Source organism: Panthera onca, chromosome B2 (assembly GCF_046562875.1).
Source record: "Panthera onca isolate mPanOnc1 chromosome B2, mPanOnc1 haplotype 2, whole genome shotgun sequence".
Taxonomy (NCBI): domain Eukaryota; kingdom Metazoa; phylum Chordata; class Mammalia; order Carnivora; family Felidae; genus Panthera; species Panthera onca.
This window is the reverse complement of record NC_138343.1, coordinates 45,369,614-45,389,954: the sequence shown is the minus strand read 5'-3', so window position 1 is coordinate 45,389,954 and position 20,341 is coordinate 45,369,614. Positions and strand designations below refer to the sequence as shown.

The 20,341-nt window shown below is 38.6% G+C and overlaps 1 protein-coding gene across 2 annotated transcripts in view; it reads left to right on the top strand.

The window, feature by feature from the left end:
• Nucleotides 1–19,230, top strand: part of PTCHD4 (patched domain containing 4) — a 180,315-nt gene extending 161,085 nt beyond the window's left edge. For both annotated transcript variants that reach the window (XM_078446982.2, XM_078446981.2), the window contains one exon: nt 15,737–19,230. In XM_078446982.2, the coding sequence (XP_078303108.1) occupies nt 15,737–17,370 (1,634 nt within the window). In that variant the 3' untranslated portion in view covers nt 17,371–19,230. The remainder of the gene's footprint in view (nt 1–15,736) is intronic.
• The last annotated feature ends 1,111 nt before the right edge of the window (nt 19,231–20,341 follow it).

Here is a 20,341-nt window from a genome sequence, read left to right as displayed (position 1 = left end):
AATCAGTCATCTCAATCAATCAACCTTCCCCACTGCTGGGTTCCATGCAGTGGAGAATATATACCCAAGGAGCCTAACAAGAGTCAAATTTTCATCCTTATAAATGGAGGGATGGTATTTCCCAAAGTCTCCAAAGAATGGAGACCTTATATTGTACCAGAGTCTAATGTGGGGATCTCTGCCTAACGAATCCTAAATCTAGATTTCCCCTCTCCTTCCTATAAGGAGAATTAGGTCTTTAAGGCACCCCCATTAAGATTTCCTTAGCAGCCATTTGCATGGAAGACTGTGGTTTTCCTCACAAATCCAGTTGCTGTCAGAAGAGGGTACTGGAGACCAATATTAAGAGATGGCCTCCCATTAGAACAACAGGGCCAGGAGTGCTTCCACAAGGAAAGAGAAACTGAGGACAAGCCCTCACCCTCCTTACTCATTCATTAATATAAGTAGTGCAGGGTAGAGAAATAGGGTTCAGCTTATTTCTTCTTTTAGAGGAATAGCAGCCAACCTACTGGTACATTATCATCAGGCTCCAACCATCAGATCAGCTATTCCCAGTACCTGAAGGAATGATTAAAGCATAAAAGGAAGAAATGGAATATACTATTCAGCACTATCCAAATGATATTGGATGGAAGCCACTTATGCATGGGAACATGAAAAGTAGGGAATGACAAAGCTGAGGACAAGTTCTGACCCTCCTTACTCACTTATTAATACAAGTACTCTCTCCAGCGCTATCCAAATTAGAATGGATGGTAGTTACCTCTTCTTGGAAACATGAAGTGTAAGTATCCCTTCCCCAACACACTAGAACACCAGAAATCTTAGAAGATCAGAGGTACCCACTGAGTCCTCAGTTTTTTAATAAATATTTACTAAGTGCCAAGTAGTGCCTTGGGAAATGGTTACATAAGAACCAAAGAACCAAAGAACACAGTCACTGCTCTCGAGATCAGTTTACTCACACTGGGGTGAGAGGCTAAAGATTTAGATTCTGGTCCTGACTACCAAAATCACTTTGTAAATGCTGTATATCATGGATTCTTCAGAAACTCCATTTCCTAATGATTAAATGAAGGGTTCGTGGGATTCATATACAGTGATATTCTTCAGGATCCCCTTTGTGCACATCTGCTCATCAGTGGCTCCTTCCTTTGTACCCAGCCTATTCTGTCAACACATATCTGTTTTAGGAAAGGATATGACAAACTCATTCAGCCAAAAGAATGAAGAACCACTATGTTTACAATGTAAATCTTCCCAGAAGCATTTCTATTTTCATAGAAGACTAACTCCTTAAGTTGAATACAGAAATAATTTCCACTTGTAGATTTGCATGAAGCTTAACTTCCTTTTCCTAGTATAAATCTAAAGTGTCAAGCAACTCCACTGACAAATTAGGCCTGCCATGCTGCATGGTGAGCTAGTATGGAAAATCTGTCTTTTGTAGTTTTGTTTTGTTTTTACATGTATTAGCTATTTGCCGATCTTGTAAACCGATCCAAGAAGCATTCCTAGGATACTCTGCCTCATGAGACAGAAATAGATCTTGCCTTTGAGCACCTCCATAGTTGGTGAAAACAGGCTTTGTACAATATTGACTTGACCACATCTGTTACAAAAATCACCCTTGCCATCAACTTACTAGAATGTCATCACCCACTACAGTACAGAAGATGGAATGCGTGTAATAATTGACAACATGTAGATATCAATCCCTCTGCTGTGTTCCCGAACTGTAATTAAGAGATGATCACAGGACTTACCATCTGCCACTCCCTGTAATGCTTCAGCCTGCTTTTGAACTTCGCATGTTTAGCTACAAAACTTTAACAACACAAGACTCAAAAAATATTCTTTAAGTACTTGCTGCATTTACGACACTGCTAGGTACCAAGGGACAAACAAAAATGAAGACATGGTCCTTGGTTTCAAGGCACTTTTACTGCTACACAGTTCTTCAAATTGATTCCTCTGCAGATGTCATCAGAGGAAGAGTCAAAGTAATGGGATGATTGGCCTGGAGAAGACGGAAGGTTCCATGCTATTGTCTCCAATATTTGAATTATTGGGTATGTGGCAGAATAACTGCCATATGTTCCAAAGTATACAATTAGTAGCAGACTTTGGAAATTTGGGGGTGACTAGCATTGACTCTAAACATGGAGGAACTTTCCAAATTTCAAAAAGTATCTGGACAGGATGTTCACTTGTTGGGTATGTAGAAAGAGTACACTCATCAGGGTAAAGCTAACTGTGCTGTCGTGTAGCACCACAACTTGAATATGGTAGGTCCTTCCTCGATATCTGTTGATTAGTTGATCAATTTCTTTGAGAGCTGTGCTATTTTATTGAAGATTCCCTACCGGCGTTAATAGAGTCTACCCCTTGAGAAATCTCAGAAGGTGTCACAGAGATAATACATTTTGCAAGCTGCTGATATTCTTTCATCAGCTCTTTACGTACTATTTCTGGGCCCTGAATTGTTGTCAGTCAATTATAAGTGAAAATGGTCTGGAAATAAATAATGTGGGCCTGCTTGGGTTTTTTTTTTTTTTTTTTTTTTTTTTTATAAATGCTAGAATAGCCCTAGAGTTTTCATATACCTCAAAGAGCTCAAAACCTTCAGATTATCTCCCTAAACTTTCTAACGGTCACATGGCCAAAACTCAACCTTCCCCAAGAGTCCAGTTAGCTGTTTTATAGTCATAGCAATCTGGGTGAGTTTTCATCTGTTTCTCATGAAGAACAGATGTTCTTCTCATGATTGTTTCTTGATGAATCTTTGCCTAATGGAAATGGGCTGGACAAAGTCCATAGGGATTATCAAGATGGAAAGGAGTAAGATTTATCACAAGAGGCAATAAGTGTTTCCTACAATTTTCATTCACTGAAGCTATGTTTAGTGGCCTGCCGTGTTATCATGACTAACTGTCATTTCTATTGATAACTTCAAGAATGAAACAGCCATGTGCTGTAGTGAACAACGAACACAAAAAGCCTAAGCCCCACACGAGCGCTTACCCATAAGCAAAAAGTGATGCTAATATTTACTGAGTGTTTGATACGTGCCAGGGACTGTGGTAAACATTTTATGTGGGTTACCTTATTTGTTATTATTTGTTATTTGTTATTCTCAGCAACACTGTCAGGCTTACATTCTCTGCTCTGCATCTGAGAAAGCCAACATGGAGAGTACCCATGGAGGTATCCAGTTAGGGAATAACACCACTGAAGTTTGAAGCTGTGCATGAACACAAAAGCCTGTACTCAGGACCCCCTCTGCCAGGCTACTATCCACATGACCCACGGTCCTCTATCCCCTGCCTTTGAGAATTAACACCTAACAAGAAATTGTTATAAGAAGCAGAAAAGATGTAACTCTTATTTATAAATTCATGCTATGACAAAGCCAAGCTAAGCTGTGGACCACTAAAAGTGGAGAAAGTACTAGAAAGTACTAGAAAACTTCCATCTCAGCTGAAAAGGAAGGCTGTATTCATCAGGGATACATTCAAATAATATCAGCTCTGTCATTTATAGGGCCTTCTGCAAATGGTCTCTTTGCTCTCTGGACTGATGGAACTCAGCCATCTGTCCAGCAGCTCTGCTGTGTTCTCCTTCTGGAAATGACTGGGGTTCCCTCTGTGAGTCAGAAACACACAGTGTCTGGAAAGCTCCCTTTCAGCTTCCCTCCTGCTAAATGAGAGCAACTCTATTAGCAACCTTGAATAAGAACACTCACGCAAGGAATGCCACAATCAGTTGAATCTAGTTAACGAAAACCCTTTATTAATCAGTGCTTTTCCACAATTAACTTCTAAGGACAAAAAAAAAGAGGCAAGTTTCAAAATAAAAATCAGAGAAGAGAACTTTTAAACTTTTCTCTAAACCTGGTACACATTCATCCAAACTCCCACACTTCTACAACTACATAATACTCTTCAATAATAGCTAACATTTGTGGGAGCACAAATTGTGTGCCAGATATTTGTACTAAGGGTTCCATGGGTCTATTTTTCCTTTAACATAACAATCCTTTGAAGAAGCTACTGTTATGCTTTTGATTTTAGAGATTGCCAAATCCAGCCATGGATTAATTTGCTCAAGGTCATACATCTAGTTGATGGTAGTGAGGAAGCTCAAACCCACACAGCATGTAATGCTTTAACCAATATGCCATACTGCCTCCTGATTTTTTGTGCATAATAAAATGATGATCCTGTGGAGTATTATTCAATAAATAACAACAGCTAACTCACTGAGTGCTTCCTGTGTGTCAGGCACTGCTGTAAGCAATTATAACTACTATTTCATTTAATCTTCTTATTTGCCCCTTAAAATAGGTGCCATTTTTATCCCCATTTTCTAGACTAGGAAAATGAGACACGTAGAGGTTAAACTAATTGTTTCTCTCCACATCACACATCACACAGTGATAGAGCCAGAACTGGAACCAAAATGTGTTACTCTAGAGTACATCCTTTTAATTGCTACACATACTGTTTTCTTTTCAACTTCCTTCTTTCCTTCCTTCCTTCCTTCCTTCCTTCCCTCCTTTCTTCCTTTAGGACAGAACACGGAAGAGTAATACAAGTCTAATGCATTTTAGAAAGATTTTCTCCAATAAAGTTAATCAACCAATAAAAGTTGAATCAAAAAGGAAGTTCTGGTTGATTAATTTAATGGCTATTCAAATGATCCAATTTCTGGGCTTTCTGGTTAATTGAGTTTCCACTGGCTTTGAGCCATTCTGTTCAGAGAGAAATTCCAACACATGGGATATTTTATTTCATCTTCATTGGTAAAAAAAAAAAAAAAAAAGTCACAAAACACTCAAGGATGCTCCCAGAAAACTTGCCCTTTGAAGCATTACACTTCTTTCAAGAATTCATGCTACTACTTTGAAGATTTCTTTTGAGTGATATTTATTAGGAACTAAAGCTATGCGTAATTTAGGTTTGCTAAGTAAGATTACTTCTATTTCAGACATGTTTCCCAATGATTGAATCAGGCATTTTGAAATCATTCTCCAGATCTTGATGTTACAGAAATCCTAATTTATCACCACTTTTACTCTTTATAGGATAGAAGATCCCCAAAGCTTATAATTAATGAAATAATAAATTCAGACATATGGATGTGATATGGTTTTCAAGTGGGACAAATGGGAGTTATTAAACTTCAGAAAGATGACATTTGACCATATTTTCCTAATGGGAGGCACTCAGGAAATGTCCTCCAAATGAATGAATTAATTCTTCTAACTAATTTTTGTTCTTTAAATATCTTTCGCTCAATAAACACTATATCTTAATTTTCATTCATTCTTACAAGTTCTTGTATTTATTATTTTCTTCCATATGATTCCTTAGTCTAAGTCTTGACTTTTTAAGCATGTGCTTGTGTTTAGTTTCTAAACTGCAAACTCACTTCTTTTAACAATTTTAAGATTTTCAGCCTGACCACTCATTCTTCCATTAATTGCTCTTCTTTGCTTAAAACAATGATTTCTTAGTATCACATGACTGCTTGCTCCTCGCTTTTCCTATTAATATCTGTGTTATCTTCCTCAGAACATCTTCCCATTTATATACCCAACTGGCATTCTTTTTTCACTGAGAACACAACCAAAATATTTCTTCCATCAGGAAGCCATCCCTTGATTTGGAAATTCAAATCCTCCAGGGCTTAACTCTGACTCAGTACTCCTGCTCTAACTCCTAAACTCAAAGAAATCAACTTAAAGTCAACAACAAAAGCTTTAACTTATTTTGTTTTCCAAAAACACCTATTCATAATAATATGTCAATGCCCCCCCAGTCAAGGACCACCAGGAATACTACTATAAATGAAGAAATTTGGATTAACCGACTCATTACATTGAGAAAGAACACATACCATTGGGGACTGTGGAACAATTCAGGAATAAGGTATTAGAATGGACTTATATGATTTTTGCATGTGTTAGGTGATTTGGAAGAGGGTTCAAGACAGCACGGTTGGTCACTATCAAGAAAAGAGGATAATTCTATGATCAGTTATCTTAATAATACTGACACCTAGAAGGCAAGAAGACCAGACTAAAGACCAGGAGATGAAGACTAAACTGTGATTGGCAAAGAAACAGCAATCACTCCTACCATTCTTGACATTAGAAGGTGTTTGGTCCATTTTATGGCGGTTTTTTGTTTTTGTTTTTATGTTTTGCTTATATTCGGTCATAATCATGAGGTGGTCTTGTTTTATCTCAGTCCATCTCAGTCAGACTGGTCTTATCTGATGCAATTCTGCCAGACTGTCTGTGGTCAACGCTAAGCCTAGCTGTGGGTGCCAGACCAGGGCCTGGCAACACCCAAGGCCAACTTGACAGCTGCTTTTCTCTTTCTCAAAAGCAATGTATCTTCATTTCATAGAACTTGAAAGACATGGAAAGCATTGAGAAAAAAACAAATAGCTTGCTTGTAGTCTTTTTTCCCCTGAATGGGAATACCAGAAAGAGGGAGAGGACGAGAAAGCAAGCCATCGTATGCACGCTGGCTCTGCAGGATTGCTTCATCTTCTGGCAGCACTGGAGGCGCCACAGCAAGAAAAGCTGAAAAGAGAGCACTGGGGATCCCCCCCCCAAAAGCCAACTCAGCTGTGGTGGTAAAGATAGCAAAAACCAAGCTGCATTCAGAAGGTGGCATTCCACGGCAAATGATTTGGAATGTTCTTGATGCAAACAACCTGCTGTTGCCAGCACCAAATTTTTCCATTCAATAGAGCACTTACCGTGTGCCAAGTGCATATGTTAACTTATCTGAAACTGATAACAATCCTATGATGTAGCCCCCATTGTTATCTAATTATAGATGAGGAAACTGAAATGTAGAGCGGTTTAAAAAAACAACCTGCCCAAGGTCACAGAGCTAGGAAGAAAGGGTCCTGAGATTTGAACTCAATCAATCTAACTCTGGGGATGTGCTAGTAACCACATTGTCTACCTAGTTTTACCCCCTCTGAGTATTAAAACTTTAGCTGCAATAGTCACCAGGTTTTGAAACAATCCCATTCCCTATCTCTATTGCTATTTCCTTCCCCTTCTTTCTCTCTCTCTCTCATATGTATATTGAGATCTACATATACTCACATGTGTATGTGAGGACACACACACACACACACACACACACACTTATTAGATTCTTTACACTCAACTTTATGTAGAACTACAAAATAAATTAGCAAAAATGATGGAATGCAACTCTGGAGTGAGACTATATGCCCTTTTCTATACATTAGGATATGTATAAAATACACAACAGCTCTGAAAAAACATACAGTAAGAATCTGTTACTAAATTCCATTTTTTTTCTCTTAGGAACCTAATAAAATCCTCTAACCTCCTACTAAGTGCTAAGAGTGGCTGTTCAGATTCCTTCTAATTCCTCTTTTCATTGCAATATGGTGCCTCTTTACCATGCGTTTTAGCCTATTTCCTTCTGTACGGGGATGGGGACATTTCAAGAGAAGTCACTTCCTGGGTAACAGTAATATGAAGCTAGACCCACCCCCATTGCACGACACCATCACAAGTTTCAGGTAAAACAATCAAATATGCCCCTGGCAACAGCAGCTTGCACCTGTTGGGACGAGCACCGGGTGTTGTATGGAAACCAATATGACAATAGATTTCATATTAAAAAAAAAAAGAAAAGAAAAGAAAAAAGAAAATTCCTGTTGAGGGGCACCTGGTTGGGTCAACCTGTTAAGCCTCTGACTCTTGATTTCAGTTCAGGTCATGATCTCCTGGTTTGCCCATTGAAGGCCCACATCAGGATCCAGGCTGGCAGTGCAGAGCCTACTTGGGATTCTCTGTCTCCCTTTCTCTCTGCCCCTCCCCTGCCCACTTTCTATCTCTGTCTCCCAAAATAAATAAATAACTAAACATTTTTTTAAAAAAAGAAAATTCCTGTTAAATAACATCCTACTCTATGTCTTTTAGGCTATATAGGTATCAAAAGGCAAGAGCCCTGGCCATCCTTTGTGTATAGAGCTTGATAATCACCTGTTTATTCTGATGAACATTGATTAAAAGTAGTCAGTCTAAAATACACACTGATCACCACCTCCAGGTGAGAGATTATGAGGATTAGAAAATGTCTAAAAAAAATCCATCTCTTAGGGAGCAGGAATACTTTACAAAATCATTTCTACCCTGCCAAATAACAATTTAGAACAAGCTTTTCAATTTGATATTCCATTTCTCAGACATTTGTAATGCTGAACCAGTCAAATTAATGAATTACATGCTACTGTGCAATTGAACGTCACTGATACCTATCATTGCCTCTGCCATAGAATCACCACCAAGGTAACACTCAAGTGCCCTTCTCAGTAAAATGAGGGAATTTCTATTTCACAGACACTTATGCTAAATATAGAGTTCTTAGTAATAATCACGGCAAGCACACTTAAAAATATATCTTTTTTAATGTTTATCTATCTTTAGAGAGAGGCAGAGACAGAGTGTGAGTTGGGGAGGGACAGAGAGGGAGACACAGTATCCAAAGCAGACTCCAGGCTCTGAGCTGTCAACACAGAGCCCGACGCAGGGCTCGAACTCATGACCTGAGACTGAGTCAGATGCTTAATTGGCTGAGCCACCCAGGCGCCCCTTAAGAATATCTTTAAGACTAGACACAGATCATGGCCAATTCAATTTCACAAACATTTATTGAGCGCCAATTAGTGTCAAATAATTGAAATATAAAAATGGAAAAGACAGTGCCTACCCTAGACAGTGAGGGCCTTACAGACTTACATAAAAAAAACAGGCACACCGATGGATAATTTTATTAGTTGACATTACCATATGTGTTGGAATGCAGAGAGGCTTCTAAGCATGTGAGTTAGGGATGAAGAGGGCAACCAGAAGATATTAGAGATGAGATCATGTTTGAGTGGTATCTTTAAAATATAAGCGGGAACAGCCAACTAAACAGAAGGAACAATGGATGAGTATCCCATATAATGCTGAACAGGTGAATGGTAACTAAAAATGCTGATTCAATATCCAGATTTTGTGGTGGTGGGGGTGGTGGTGGAGTTGTTATTGTTGTTGCTGTTCTGTTGTTGCTGCTGTTAGCTGCTTTACTGGCTCAGTTGGCTGGATTTTATTTTTTTCATTCATTATTTATTCATTTGATTAGTATTGGGAAGTCACCTAGCCTGAGAGCCCAGTAGAAAATCAAAATACGCTTTTCCACCTGAGCTTAAGGGTGATTTCCACAAACACAGTTACTGAAAGCATAGCCAACCAAAGCAGAAGTAAATGAGATTAAAGAAATAAATAAATGAGATTAAAGAAATAAAAAGATTTCTCTGGAGCAGATCATAAGAAGGAATATTATTTTTGCCTTAATTCTTATGTTGCTGAAACCAGAGATATCAAGCTCTCATGACCTGCAGAAGGCTTGACATATTCAAGTATAAAGGGAGGCCCACTAGTACATCTCCTCGAGGCAAATGAAGAGAATTCTAATTCAGCTGATTAGAAAGAATTAGAAGCCCACAGATGGTGCTTATTAAAGTAATATATCAAGAAAAGCCCAGTAGGGAGTACTAATTGAATCAGTTACAATTAGTTCTGATTAGATTTGATCCTTGTTAAAAGTATTTTCTTTGGAATTCTGGTTTGGGGAGAGATTGGGTTTGGGATTGACATGGAAACTGTCAAATTTGTATTGCATTTACTGATGAACAATACTTCCTTGGAAGGAAGTGATTTTAGGCCGAGCCCTGTCACCAGAGTTTTCCTAAGTCACTGTAGGTACAATCACAGTATGGAAATTTACACTGGAATACAAGAGTTTAGAGAAATGTTGTTAAATGTGGGAAGGAATCTGTTCTCAGAGAACATCTGTCTTACTTTAGAAGTCCTGTTTAGTTGTCTGTAAAGTGATTACTTCAGGCTCAAGGGAATTACAACCCATTCTGAATATTGTTCAGCTCATTTATGACTGAAATCAGTTTTGTTTGGTAACAAAAGTGTATGTTCTTAAATTTTAACCATTCAAAATTTTCTCTCTGGCTGACCTACAGTACCATGACCAAAAGAAGAATCCACATAATCTTCATTTTTTTGTCATATTAATCCATTGTAAATAGGAGAAATTGTTAAATTATTGTTAAATAGAGTAATATTCCTAATACTAATCAAACGCCGGTTCAATATCCAGATTTTGTTTTAGCCAGGTGTCATGTAAGTTTCACTTGTTATTGCACAAGGCTTCCCTTTGCTTTCATTTGGAAAGAGGTCTCCAACAACATTGCTGAAGACTTTTGGAGTACTCAATATACACACATACACCCAAATCTTTTATTTCATTGCCCTCCTTGAATTGTCCTCCCGGTTCCAACTCTGTCCAAAGCATTTTTAAGAGTTCTCTGTTTTTTCATGAAACTTTTCCAAGAGAAAGCTTAGTTATCCCAGTCGAGCCGCTTATTATGGTATTGTAATATAGTTTGCAAACATATGCTAATAATTGAAGGAAATCATGATCAAAGTTTGGCAGTCATCTCCTGAAATAGTAAATGCATTGTTCCAGCAATGGCATAAACGGCTATACCAACAAGCTAATATTAAAACCACAACCACCTCCTTTTGATTTACAGGCATTTGTGCCTGAATTCATGTCATTCCATCAGTCTAGACTGCATCATCCTCTATGTGTCAGAAACTTTTGGAGCTTTCCCTGATCCCTCAGAAAGAACCAGGTGTGTTTTCACAGTCCATAGCATTCATCTCCGCTTAGAAAGAATTCCGGTTATTCTTTACAATCCAATTAACGGCTCACGTCTATGTCTCTCACCAGTCAGCAACTCGAATGGAGTGGTTCATAAAGCAGAGGCCTTAGGTGGAGATTAAGGATTTGTGCAGGAATGGGAGAGAAACAACAAACTGTCAGGACTAAGCACCAAAAGGAAATACGATAGAATTAGTTCAGGTCATGGTCCAGTGGGGCAAGCCACACTATCATCATCATCTGTGATGGTAGGTCACTTTCTTTAATTTCAGGTATCTTGTCTGAATTGCAATAGGACCCTTGGTAAGTGTGGAAAACTAGTGAATATACACTTTTAAAAAGCTATGGGAAATAGCTGGGCTTCTTTCAAGTGAGTAGATGTTCAAAAAATGGTTTTAGCCTCAGAATGGAACCCAAAGTCAAAAGTAAGAAACCAAGAGAGAAAATACTGCAGAGGTTTGGAAACAGGCTTCCCACAGTTGACAGGACAACTGGATAGCGACAAGAGTAATCCCAAATTCTAATTTCTCTTTACAGGAGCCCTGTTCTGTTAGATAATTAAGTAGTTACCAATCTGGATGGATGGATGGATAGATAGATGGATGGATGGATGGATGGATGGATGGATGGATGGATAAGTTTAATACATACTTGTATACATACAAAACTGGCAGAAATATGCAAAATTGTTAACAGCAATTATCTGTGTTGCAGGAATATAAAATAACTTTGAACCGTTATTTTTTCCATCTTTCCCAATTTTTTTGATGGAAGTATGTCCTGTTTTTACAATCAGGAAAAGGTGATTAAAATACATATGTGTGTGTGTGTACTTTTTTTTTTTAATTACACCAGTAATTCTCAATTGGGTGCAATTTTGTCCCCCAGTCAGCATTTGGCAATGTCTGGAGACATATTTGGTTCTCACAATTGTGAAGTGTGCTGCTGACATCTAGTTAGTAGAGGTCAGGAAATTCTTCTGAGCATCCTACAGGACAGCTTATAAAATTCATATCTATAATCTCTGTCTCAGAATTACCCAAGTGAAAATGACCTTCTGGTCTGACAGATATTGGAAAATAGTGTGTTTCTTGTTTACCTTTATGTTTTATATATTGACTAGTATAGGTACTCATGTGTAACAAGTCAAAATAAATACATATTGGGTTGAATTGAATGAAAAGTGTATACTTCTGGACACAATATAGATATAAAGATGCATAATAAATCTTAGAATAAGTAATGAAAAGATACATTTTTATGACCCATCTAGAATCAAGAATTGATTTAATTCAATAAGAGATTAGTGGGCATCTTCTGGGCATCTATAACTCTGCCAGATTGTTCTGCGAAGCATAAAATGTATTCCCTGACCTTGAAGAATTTGCACTCTAACCAAAGAAATAGAACATATCCTAGGAAAACCATTTTGTTCCAGAGCAGAACAGCACATGGTTTTGTGCCAAAATGAGTAACTAATTAGTGCAGTAAGACTTTAAGGAACAGAAAAAAAATCAATATGTCTGGAATTGTCAGAGATGAATTCCTGGCAAAGAAGAGAACTGAGCTGACACTTAACAGATTGATGGACAAAACGTCCATATGACCAGCGATAAGGAGAAGGTATTGCAAGACAGAGAAAAAAAAGCATGAATAAAACTAAGAACTTAAGACCGATCATGGGCAGGTTCATGGTGAGAAGAAAGACTACCCTAGCTGAAGCAGGTCATAGATTAGACCAGCAAGGAAATGGCCAGATTATGGTGAGAATCAAATGATTCCTATCCGTAGGAATAGTCTGTAAAATATCCAAACCTATGAATGGGATAAAATGTCCTCTCCAAACAAAGTTTGGAAATTATGTTTTCAGTTTTCACTTTATCACACTTAAAGTGGTTAGTTAACCTAATATAGTTTAGCATCATCTTCCCACACGTACAGACCTTTGTACTATATAAAGCAACAATCTGGCCTACATAGTGTACCTAATATTCACAAAAGTGACCATTAGTAAAGGAAAGCCAAATTTAGCTGTAGCCCCATGTAGCCTTCTCCCCCTTATAACTACAAAGATAGCAAGAGTCCTCATTTCAGAAGAGAAGTGCTCTAATTAAAAGAATTCTTTTAATTACTTCAGCTAATATTCTAATATTATGTTTTTGTCAAGGGAATGAAAGATCCGGTATTCTGTTTTGTCAAGGAGTCTTGCAGAAGATAGAAATGAAGAATTAATGATGTTAAGAAGTATTAGACTTGGGACTCCTGGGTGGCTCAGTCGGTTAAGCATCTGACTTCAGCTCAGGTCGTGATCTTATGGTTCATGGGTTCGAGCCCCACGCCGGGCTCTGTGCTGACAGCTCAGAGCCTAGAGCCCAGAGCCTGGAGCCTGCTTCAGATTCTGTGTCTCCCTCTCTCTCTGCCCCTCCCCTACTCACACTCCGTCTGTCTGTCTCTCTCACTCTCTCTCAAAAATAAACATTTTTAAAAAATTAAAGAATTATTAGACCTAATGCAATGCACATACATGTTGAGCTAGTAATTAAATGTAATAAGTAATAGATCACTGCCTCCAAAACAACAACAACAAAAACTTACCTTATACATAAATGCAATTTGCCTAATCTTTTCTATTTGCTAGGATAAATTTATCTTTTCTGACTGGAGACCCAGAAGAGAGAACTTTGGAGAATCAATAGATTTATATTTAGGATAAGAACAACCCCAATGCAGTAACAATTAATAATTAATCTTAAAAACTCCCAAAAGAGATGAACCAATTTTTTTTAATCAAATTATAATTTGATTATATATATTTAATATATATATAATTGATTATATATAATCAATTTGATATATAATTTGATTATATATATTTAAATATATATATATATATATATATATATATATATATATATATATATATTTAAACCTGTAAATACTAGAGTCAAATTAACTATAAAGCAAGAATTCTTAGCTCCTCATAAAAGAGGTTTAAGTAAATGTTAACTCACCTACAAAGCTTTGTTGGTTAGGAAAAAGTTCAACTGTATATGATAACCTTACTTACAGTGGCTTAGATAAGCAGAGATTGGGTTCTCTTTAAAGATAATTAGAGGGGCGCCTGGGTGGCTCAGTCGGTTGAGCATCCGACTTCAGCTCAAGTCATGATCTCACAGTTTTTGTGTTCAAGCCCCACGTCGGGCTCTGTGCTGATGGCTCAGAGCCTGGAGCCTGCTTTGGATTCTCTCTCTCTCTCTCTCTCTCTCTCTCTCTCTCTCTGCCCCTCCCCAACTAGTGCTCTCTCAAAAATAAATAAATGCAAAAAAATAAAAATAAAGATAATTAGAAACGATGGTAGACCGTGGCTCTTACTGGTGGCTCCATGATACCATTTACGGCAAAGCCTCTGGTTTTCTAATAAGCATCCTTAGGTGACTATCAGTTATATTATCCAGAAATACATCATATGAACCACCTCGAGTTGAAAGGTAGGCTGAGAAATGGTTTTTAATCGTGCCCATTGTAGTCCCAAATAAAAGTAATAAAGAAGGGGAAAATTATGTACGCCAATTAGCAACTCTATCAACAACACAGGATCAGTGGTTATAGTAAGACCTCAGCCATTATGTTTGTTAAAGCATTGCTAAGTGAGTTGCTCCAATATCTAGGTGTCCCACAAAGTCCATTTTCCAAGTTTTCTTGAACTAGGTCATTTTGTGCCTTTAAGCTACATCCTCCTCTAATGGATTTCTTGGAGAAGAGCCCAAGCACAGCTTGTATCCATTCATAGAAAAGGTTTGTGTGTAGTATTGCTTTGCCTACAAGGGCAAGAGTGATGCATGAAGATTTTCTCTCAGTCAGAAAGTTACCAATTGATGCATTGTGGATGGTAATTGACAGAGCTAATTCAGGGAAGTGAAAAAGAGGGAAATTGAAGGTATAGCATAGTCCCTTTGCTTTCCCAGCTGTTTTCTGCTTTGGCTGGTAAGGAAGCAAGTGGTGGTATCTTCAGAGCTCTTAAATGCCTGGGGTGGGTGAAGAAGCAGGCAAGGTGGGGAGCGGAGAGGGTGGTGGCAATTCAATATCGAACAGTATCTGGTACATAGCAGGTGCTCAAGTAATATTTGTGGAATAAAGCTTTTGCTTATTTACGCCTACTAAAGAATGCACAGAAGCTGATTAAAAAGAAGCATTCCACATCCACTTTAAGGAAGTAAATGCTAGTCAGCGTTCATACTGTGTGAATAAAAGCTCTGTGAGGAACCCAAAGGAAATACTTGCTATGATCTCTTGCTCTGAAGGTCTTCCCCTGTCTTTTATGTGACCTGGAGGATTTTTTCAATTCACACTCAATGTTAATTAATCAAATCTATAGGAATTGGTTTCTAAGCCATCTGGCCACCAAGCAGATTATTAAACATTGCAAAATCAATTTTAAGTGATTTTTAAGTGTTGAAAATCATCTTATAATTTCCTAAATCAGCCCATAAGTCAGCTTGAAATGGAGGTTAGGGACTGTCAGTCAATACATCAACTGATCGAGCAGTCAATTGAAGTGGGGCATTTGAAGATGTATGAATAACAGTCCCTGCCATTTACAACTTATGATCCACTTAGGAGACAGCATGTGTCTGGGGCGGGGGCGTGGGGGTGGGAATCACATAATAATGTCAATTATACTTACGACTTGTAAAATTAATAAGACAGACAGTACATGTTTAATTTTATCCAGAACACCAATTAACTTGGACTTCGCTAAAATAGACACCCAGACTAACTATATCCTGTTGCGTAACTCAGATTTTGAGACCCTGATATGAGGATCATAGCATTTTGAAGATTAGAGTATAAAGTGCTGCTTAGCATAGATAGTCTATAAAGAGCTCACTTGAACCATAGGAGGAAATAAAAACAATGATTCTTTCTCTTTTCTAAAAAAAAACTAGGTCATGGAACTAAAGGAGTGTTTGAGCTTCTGTCCGGATGGCGCAGAACAAGAGAGAATTTACCCTTCAAAGACAGGGTTGCAGATGCCTATTCTGATGTGATGGTCACCTATACCATGACCAGCTCCTTGTACTTCATTACCTTTGGCATGGGTGCCAGCCCATTCACAAACATAGAGGCTGTGAAGGTCTTCTGTCAGAACATGTGTGTCTCCATTCTGTTGAACTACTTCTACATTTTCTCATTCTTTGGCTCCTGTCTGGTCTTCGCGGGCCAACTAGAGCAAAACCGCTACCACAGCATCTTTTGCTGTAAGATCCCCTCCGCGGAATACCTGGACCGCAAACCTGTGTGGTTCCAGACAGTGATGAGTGACGGGCATCAACAGACATCCCATCATGAGACGAACCCCTACCAGCACCATTTTATTCAGCACTTCCTACGCGAACATTACAACGAATGGATTACCAATATCTACGTGAAGCCGTTTGTCGTCATCCTCTATCTCATTTATGCCTCCTTCTCCTTCATGGGGTGCTTGCAGATCAGCGACAGGGCCAACATCATCAATCTACTAGCCAGTGATTCTCCGAGTGTTTCCTACGCCATGGTTCAGCAGAAATATTTCAGCAACTACAGCCCGGTGATAGGATTCTACATCTACGAGCCGCTGGAGTACTGGAACAGCAGCGTCCAGGAGGATCTGAGGAGGCTCTGTAGTGGGTTCACTGCAGTGTCCTGGGTGGAGCAGTATTACCAGTTCCTGAAAGTTAGCAACATCAGTGCCAGTAACAAGAGTGACTTTATCAGTGTCCTACAAAGTTCGTTTTTAAAAAAGCCAGAATTCCAGCATTTTCGAAACGATATCATCTTCTCCAAAGCAGGGGATGAAAACAATATTATCGCTTCTCGCTTGTATCTGGTGGCCAGGACTAGCAGAGACAAGCAGAAGGAAGTCATAGAAGTGTTGGAAAAATTGAGGCCCCTGTCCCTGTCAAAGAGCATCCGATTCATCGTGTTCAACCCCTCCTTTGTGTTCACGGATCATTATGGCTTGTCTGTCACGGTGCCTGTTCTGATTGCAGGCTTCGGTGTCCTCCTGGTGTTAATCCTGACTTTTTTCCTAGTGATCCACCCTCTGGGAAACTTCTGGCTCATTCTTAGTGTCACCTCAATTGAGCTGGGCGTTCTGGGCTTAATGACGCTATGGAACGTCGACATGGATTGCATTTCTATCTTGTGCCTTATCTACACTTTAAATTTTGCCATTGACCACTGTGCACCACTGCTTTACACATTTGTACTAGCAACTGAGCACACCCGAACACAATGTATAAAAAGCTCCCTACAAGAGCATGGGACAGCCATTTTGCAAAATGTTACTTCTTTTCTTATTGGGTTGGTCCCCCTCCTATTTGTGCCTTCAAACCTGACCTTCACACTGTTCAAATGCTTGCTGCTCACTGGGGGTTGCACACTTCTGCACTGTTTTGTTATCTTACCCGTGTTCCTAACCTTTTTCCCCCCTTCCAAAAAGCACCACAAGAAAAAGAAACGCGCCAAACGGAAGGAGAGAGAGGAAATTGAATGCATAGAGATTCAAGAGAACCCTGATCATGTCACTACAGTCTGAAGGGTGTAGACAAATGGATTATTTTTCTTTTCCAGTATTGCACAATGATGCAGGGAGAGTAAAGCTCACTCCTCAGCTGCTTGGGCTGGCCAGGGGTAACAAGGAAAGTCAGATCAAGAGTGAATTGTTCATGACACATCAAGGTGTCCACTTCCTGGGGGGAAGAGAGAATCAAAGAAGAGGGAAATGTTCTTTACAACCTTGTTCTCCACTAAAGATAAGTTTGGGGATGTGATCTTAGAGCTCTTCCAAGGAATGGACGAATGAATGAAGCGTTGGAAGGCCAAAAGATCTCACTGCTTTTAAAAATAAAATGCTTAAGAAAGATGGAGAGGAGTAGAAAGGGGGCCTCTAAATAGGGGAAAAGACAGTAAATGTCAAAATTGCCATGGCATTTTTCTTATTTGTGTTTTGAACAGGTTGGTCAAAGGAAACCTATGCACTTGGGAAGTACATATTTAATCCCGTCTAAACCAAAGGACTTCCCAATCCATTTTACGTGTACATATATATGTATATATACCATATATACATATACTTAGATTTGTCTTTAGTGAACATTGATGTTTGTGTAGAAGAAGCTGTCCATTTGCAGATGGGCTGGACTTTCTCTAGAAAGTCAAACCTGCCTTAGCCAAATACAGATACATTGATGGCAACTCAAAACAACTCAAGTGTTTCAGCAGAAAGAGTATTATACAACTGTGTGATAAGCGAAATAAACAGAGATGTCAGTCCATTAGATTCTACATATCATGTCAATCTTGGAGATTCTTTGGATGACTTCAAAAAAAATAAAATCAAAAAGAAAAAAGAAAACATACACACACAAAAGGCATTTAAACCAATTACCACATGGACAAGGGTTAAAATTTCATGTTGGAGCTAAATAGTTGATAAGGCTTTTCATTGAGGTCTAATGGTTCGCTATACTCGGGAAGGCTGGTTTGGCTGCTTTCAGAGAGCTTACCCACTGCAAATGAACATTTTACACATACTGTCCATACATGTATGTATAGGGTACACGTGTGTGTGCGTGTCTGTGTGCGTGTGTGTGAGACCGTTGAGGTATACCATAGGTACAGTGTTCTCATTTTAGATGACGAATATATACTGCCATGGAATATAGATAATTAACATAGGAAAAAGGAGATCTAACTAAGAAATGTCGTAGAACGAAACAGAGTAAATGGATCATCACCACTCATCATGCGCCATCAACTGGTTCTTAGTGTAAGGAAAATATTCTAATCCTATAAAGTCTAGTGTGTTCCTTGCATTAATATTTGGAACATTGACCCAGGCCACGATCACTATAGTAGTGATCACTATAACTACCGCAATATTGTTTTGTAGCTTCTTGCAATATCATTGTTCTTGTTCCCTGGAAAGTGCTCCTCAGCTGGCCCACCCCCTGGGGTGTTCGTAGCTCTCCACGGGTCACGTTCACTGTAACTGCTGCTGAATTCTCTCTCAGAACAAGTACCGAGGTAAATGTTTTCATTGAGTTAACATTTAAAACTGCTCCCCAGCAGATACACTTAGTCTGTTGGGTGCTTACTTGGATTAATGCTGTGCTTCCTGTCACAGAAAATTCCTAGAAAATGCCTTTTCCATGCCAACCAGTAAAATAAATTAATTTTCAGGTAGGACTGAACAAATGTCCAGTGATGATAAAAACATTTAGTAAGCTCTTTTACCTGGAAGAGAGCTACTGTTTCCCACCAACTTCAGTTGTATATTTTAATTGAATTTCAAATATAAAATCTGGAAACAAAAAGGAAAAAAAAAGAAAAGAGAAAAAAAACACCTCTTGGACTCAGTTAAGTTCAAAAAAGAGATACAAACTATTCCATTCTGGTTGCAGTCTGGAAATGAAGTTGATAGATTAATGAAGTAACAAAACAATAAAACAAGTATACTTTTCCAGATAAGGAGTTTACCAGGATATTAAGGGAAAGAAGCACTGTCTCTAAAATGAAAACCATTTAACGAAATTTTATTTTATTACGTGAAGTTTGTTTTGTCCTACCTTGAGGTTACTGAGTTTCTTTCTATTAGAAATGATTCGTGTCTTCTCACTTGTGTTCATGTGGGCACAATAGCAGTAGATCAAGTATGCAAAGTAATTGACATAAACATACACAGCTATTGTTCTCCTATTCTTTGTGAAATTCACGTCACAGATAACCCTAGCCTTTTGCCTCCTGAACAGCTCTGCTGGGATGAACTGGTATTTGATACTAGTAGACCTGTAGACCATGATCTCATATCTGAAGTAGAAGTCTCTGAAGAGTTAGGCTTTGAGGGAAAGGAGGGGGATTCTTCTGCCATAGTTTACTCACCCTTTGTGAATATTTGTTTTACATCCCTTTCAAAAGATGGGAAATAATCAACCGAGACATCCCATTAACTATTACTCCATTGTTTGCCCAAGGTGTACCATTCTCCATTCATTTACCAATTTTTAAAAAGCTTGCCTATTTGGGTCATTTTTTTTTCTTGATTACCTTAGACAATTCCATATTCCATATATGAAGATCGGCAGTCTGATTTCTAAAAAACGAATGAAGCATGCCGGTTGCCAAATGCATGTGAGGACAGTTTGGCATCTATTGCCAAACCACCAGGACAATTCCAATATCCTACCTGCGTCTAGATAGTCTCTATGTGGATGGAGGAAAACAGTTCTTTTTTAGGTTATGTCTTCAAGGATCACAGTGAGTAAAATAAATGTGAATTTCTCATTGCTCAACTGACAAGAAGGGTTGGATTTTGGAGGGTCGTTATCTTTTCCAGGATACCATGGTATTCATTAATGAACTGTAGCAATAATTTATTGAAATGGAATTTCTTGTTCTGGAAGAGTTAATATACCATCCAAAATGCCCTAGCTCAGTCCTAGGAAGTAATTTAAGCCCATAAAGAATCTAACTGAGCATCATCTGACCTCCCAACCTCACTGTGCGAC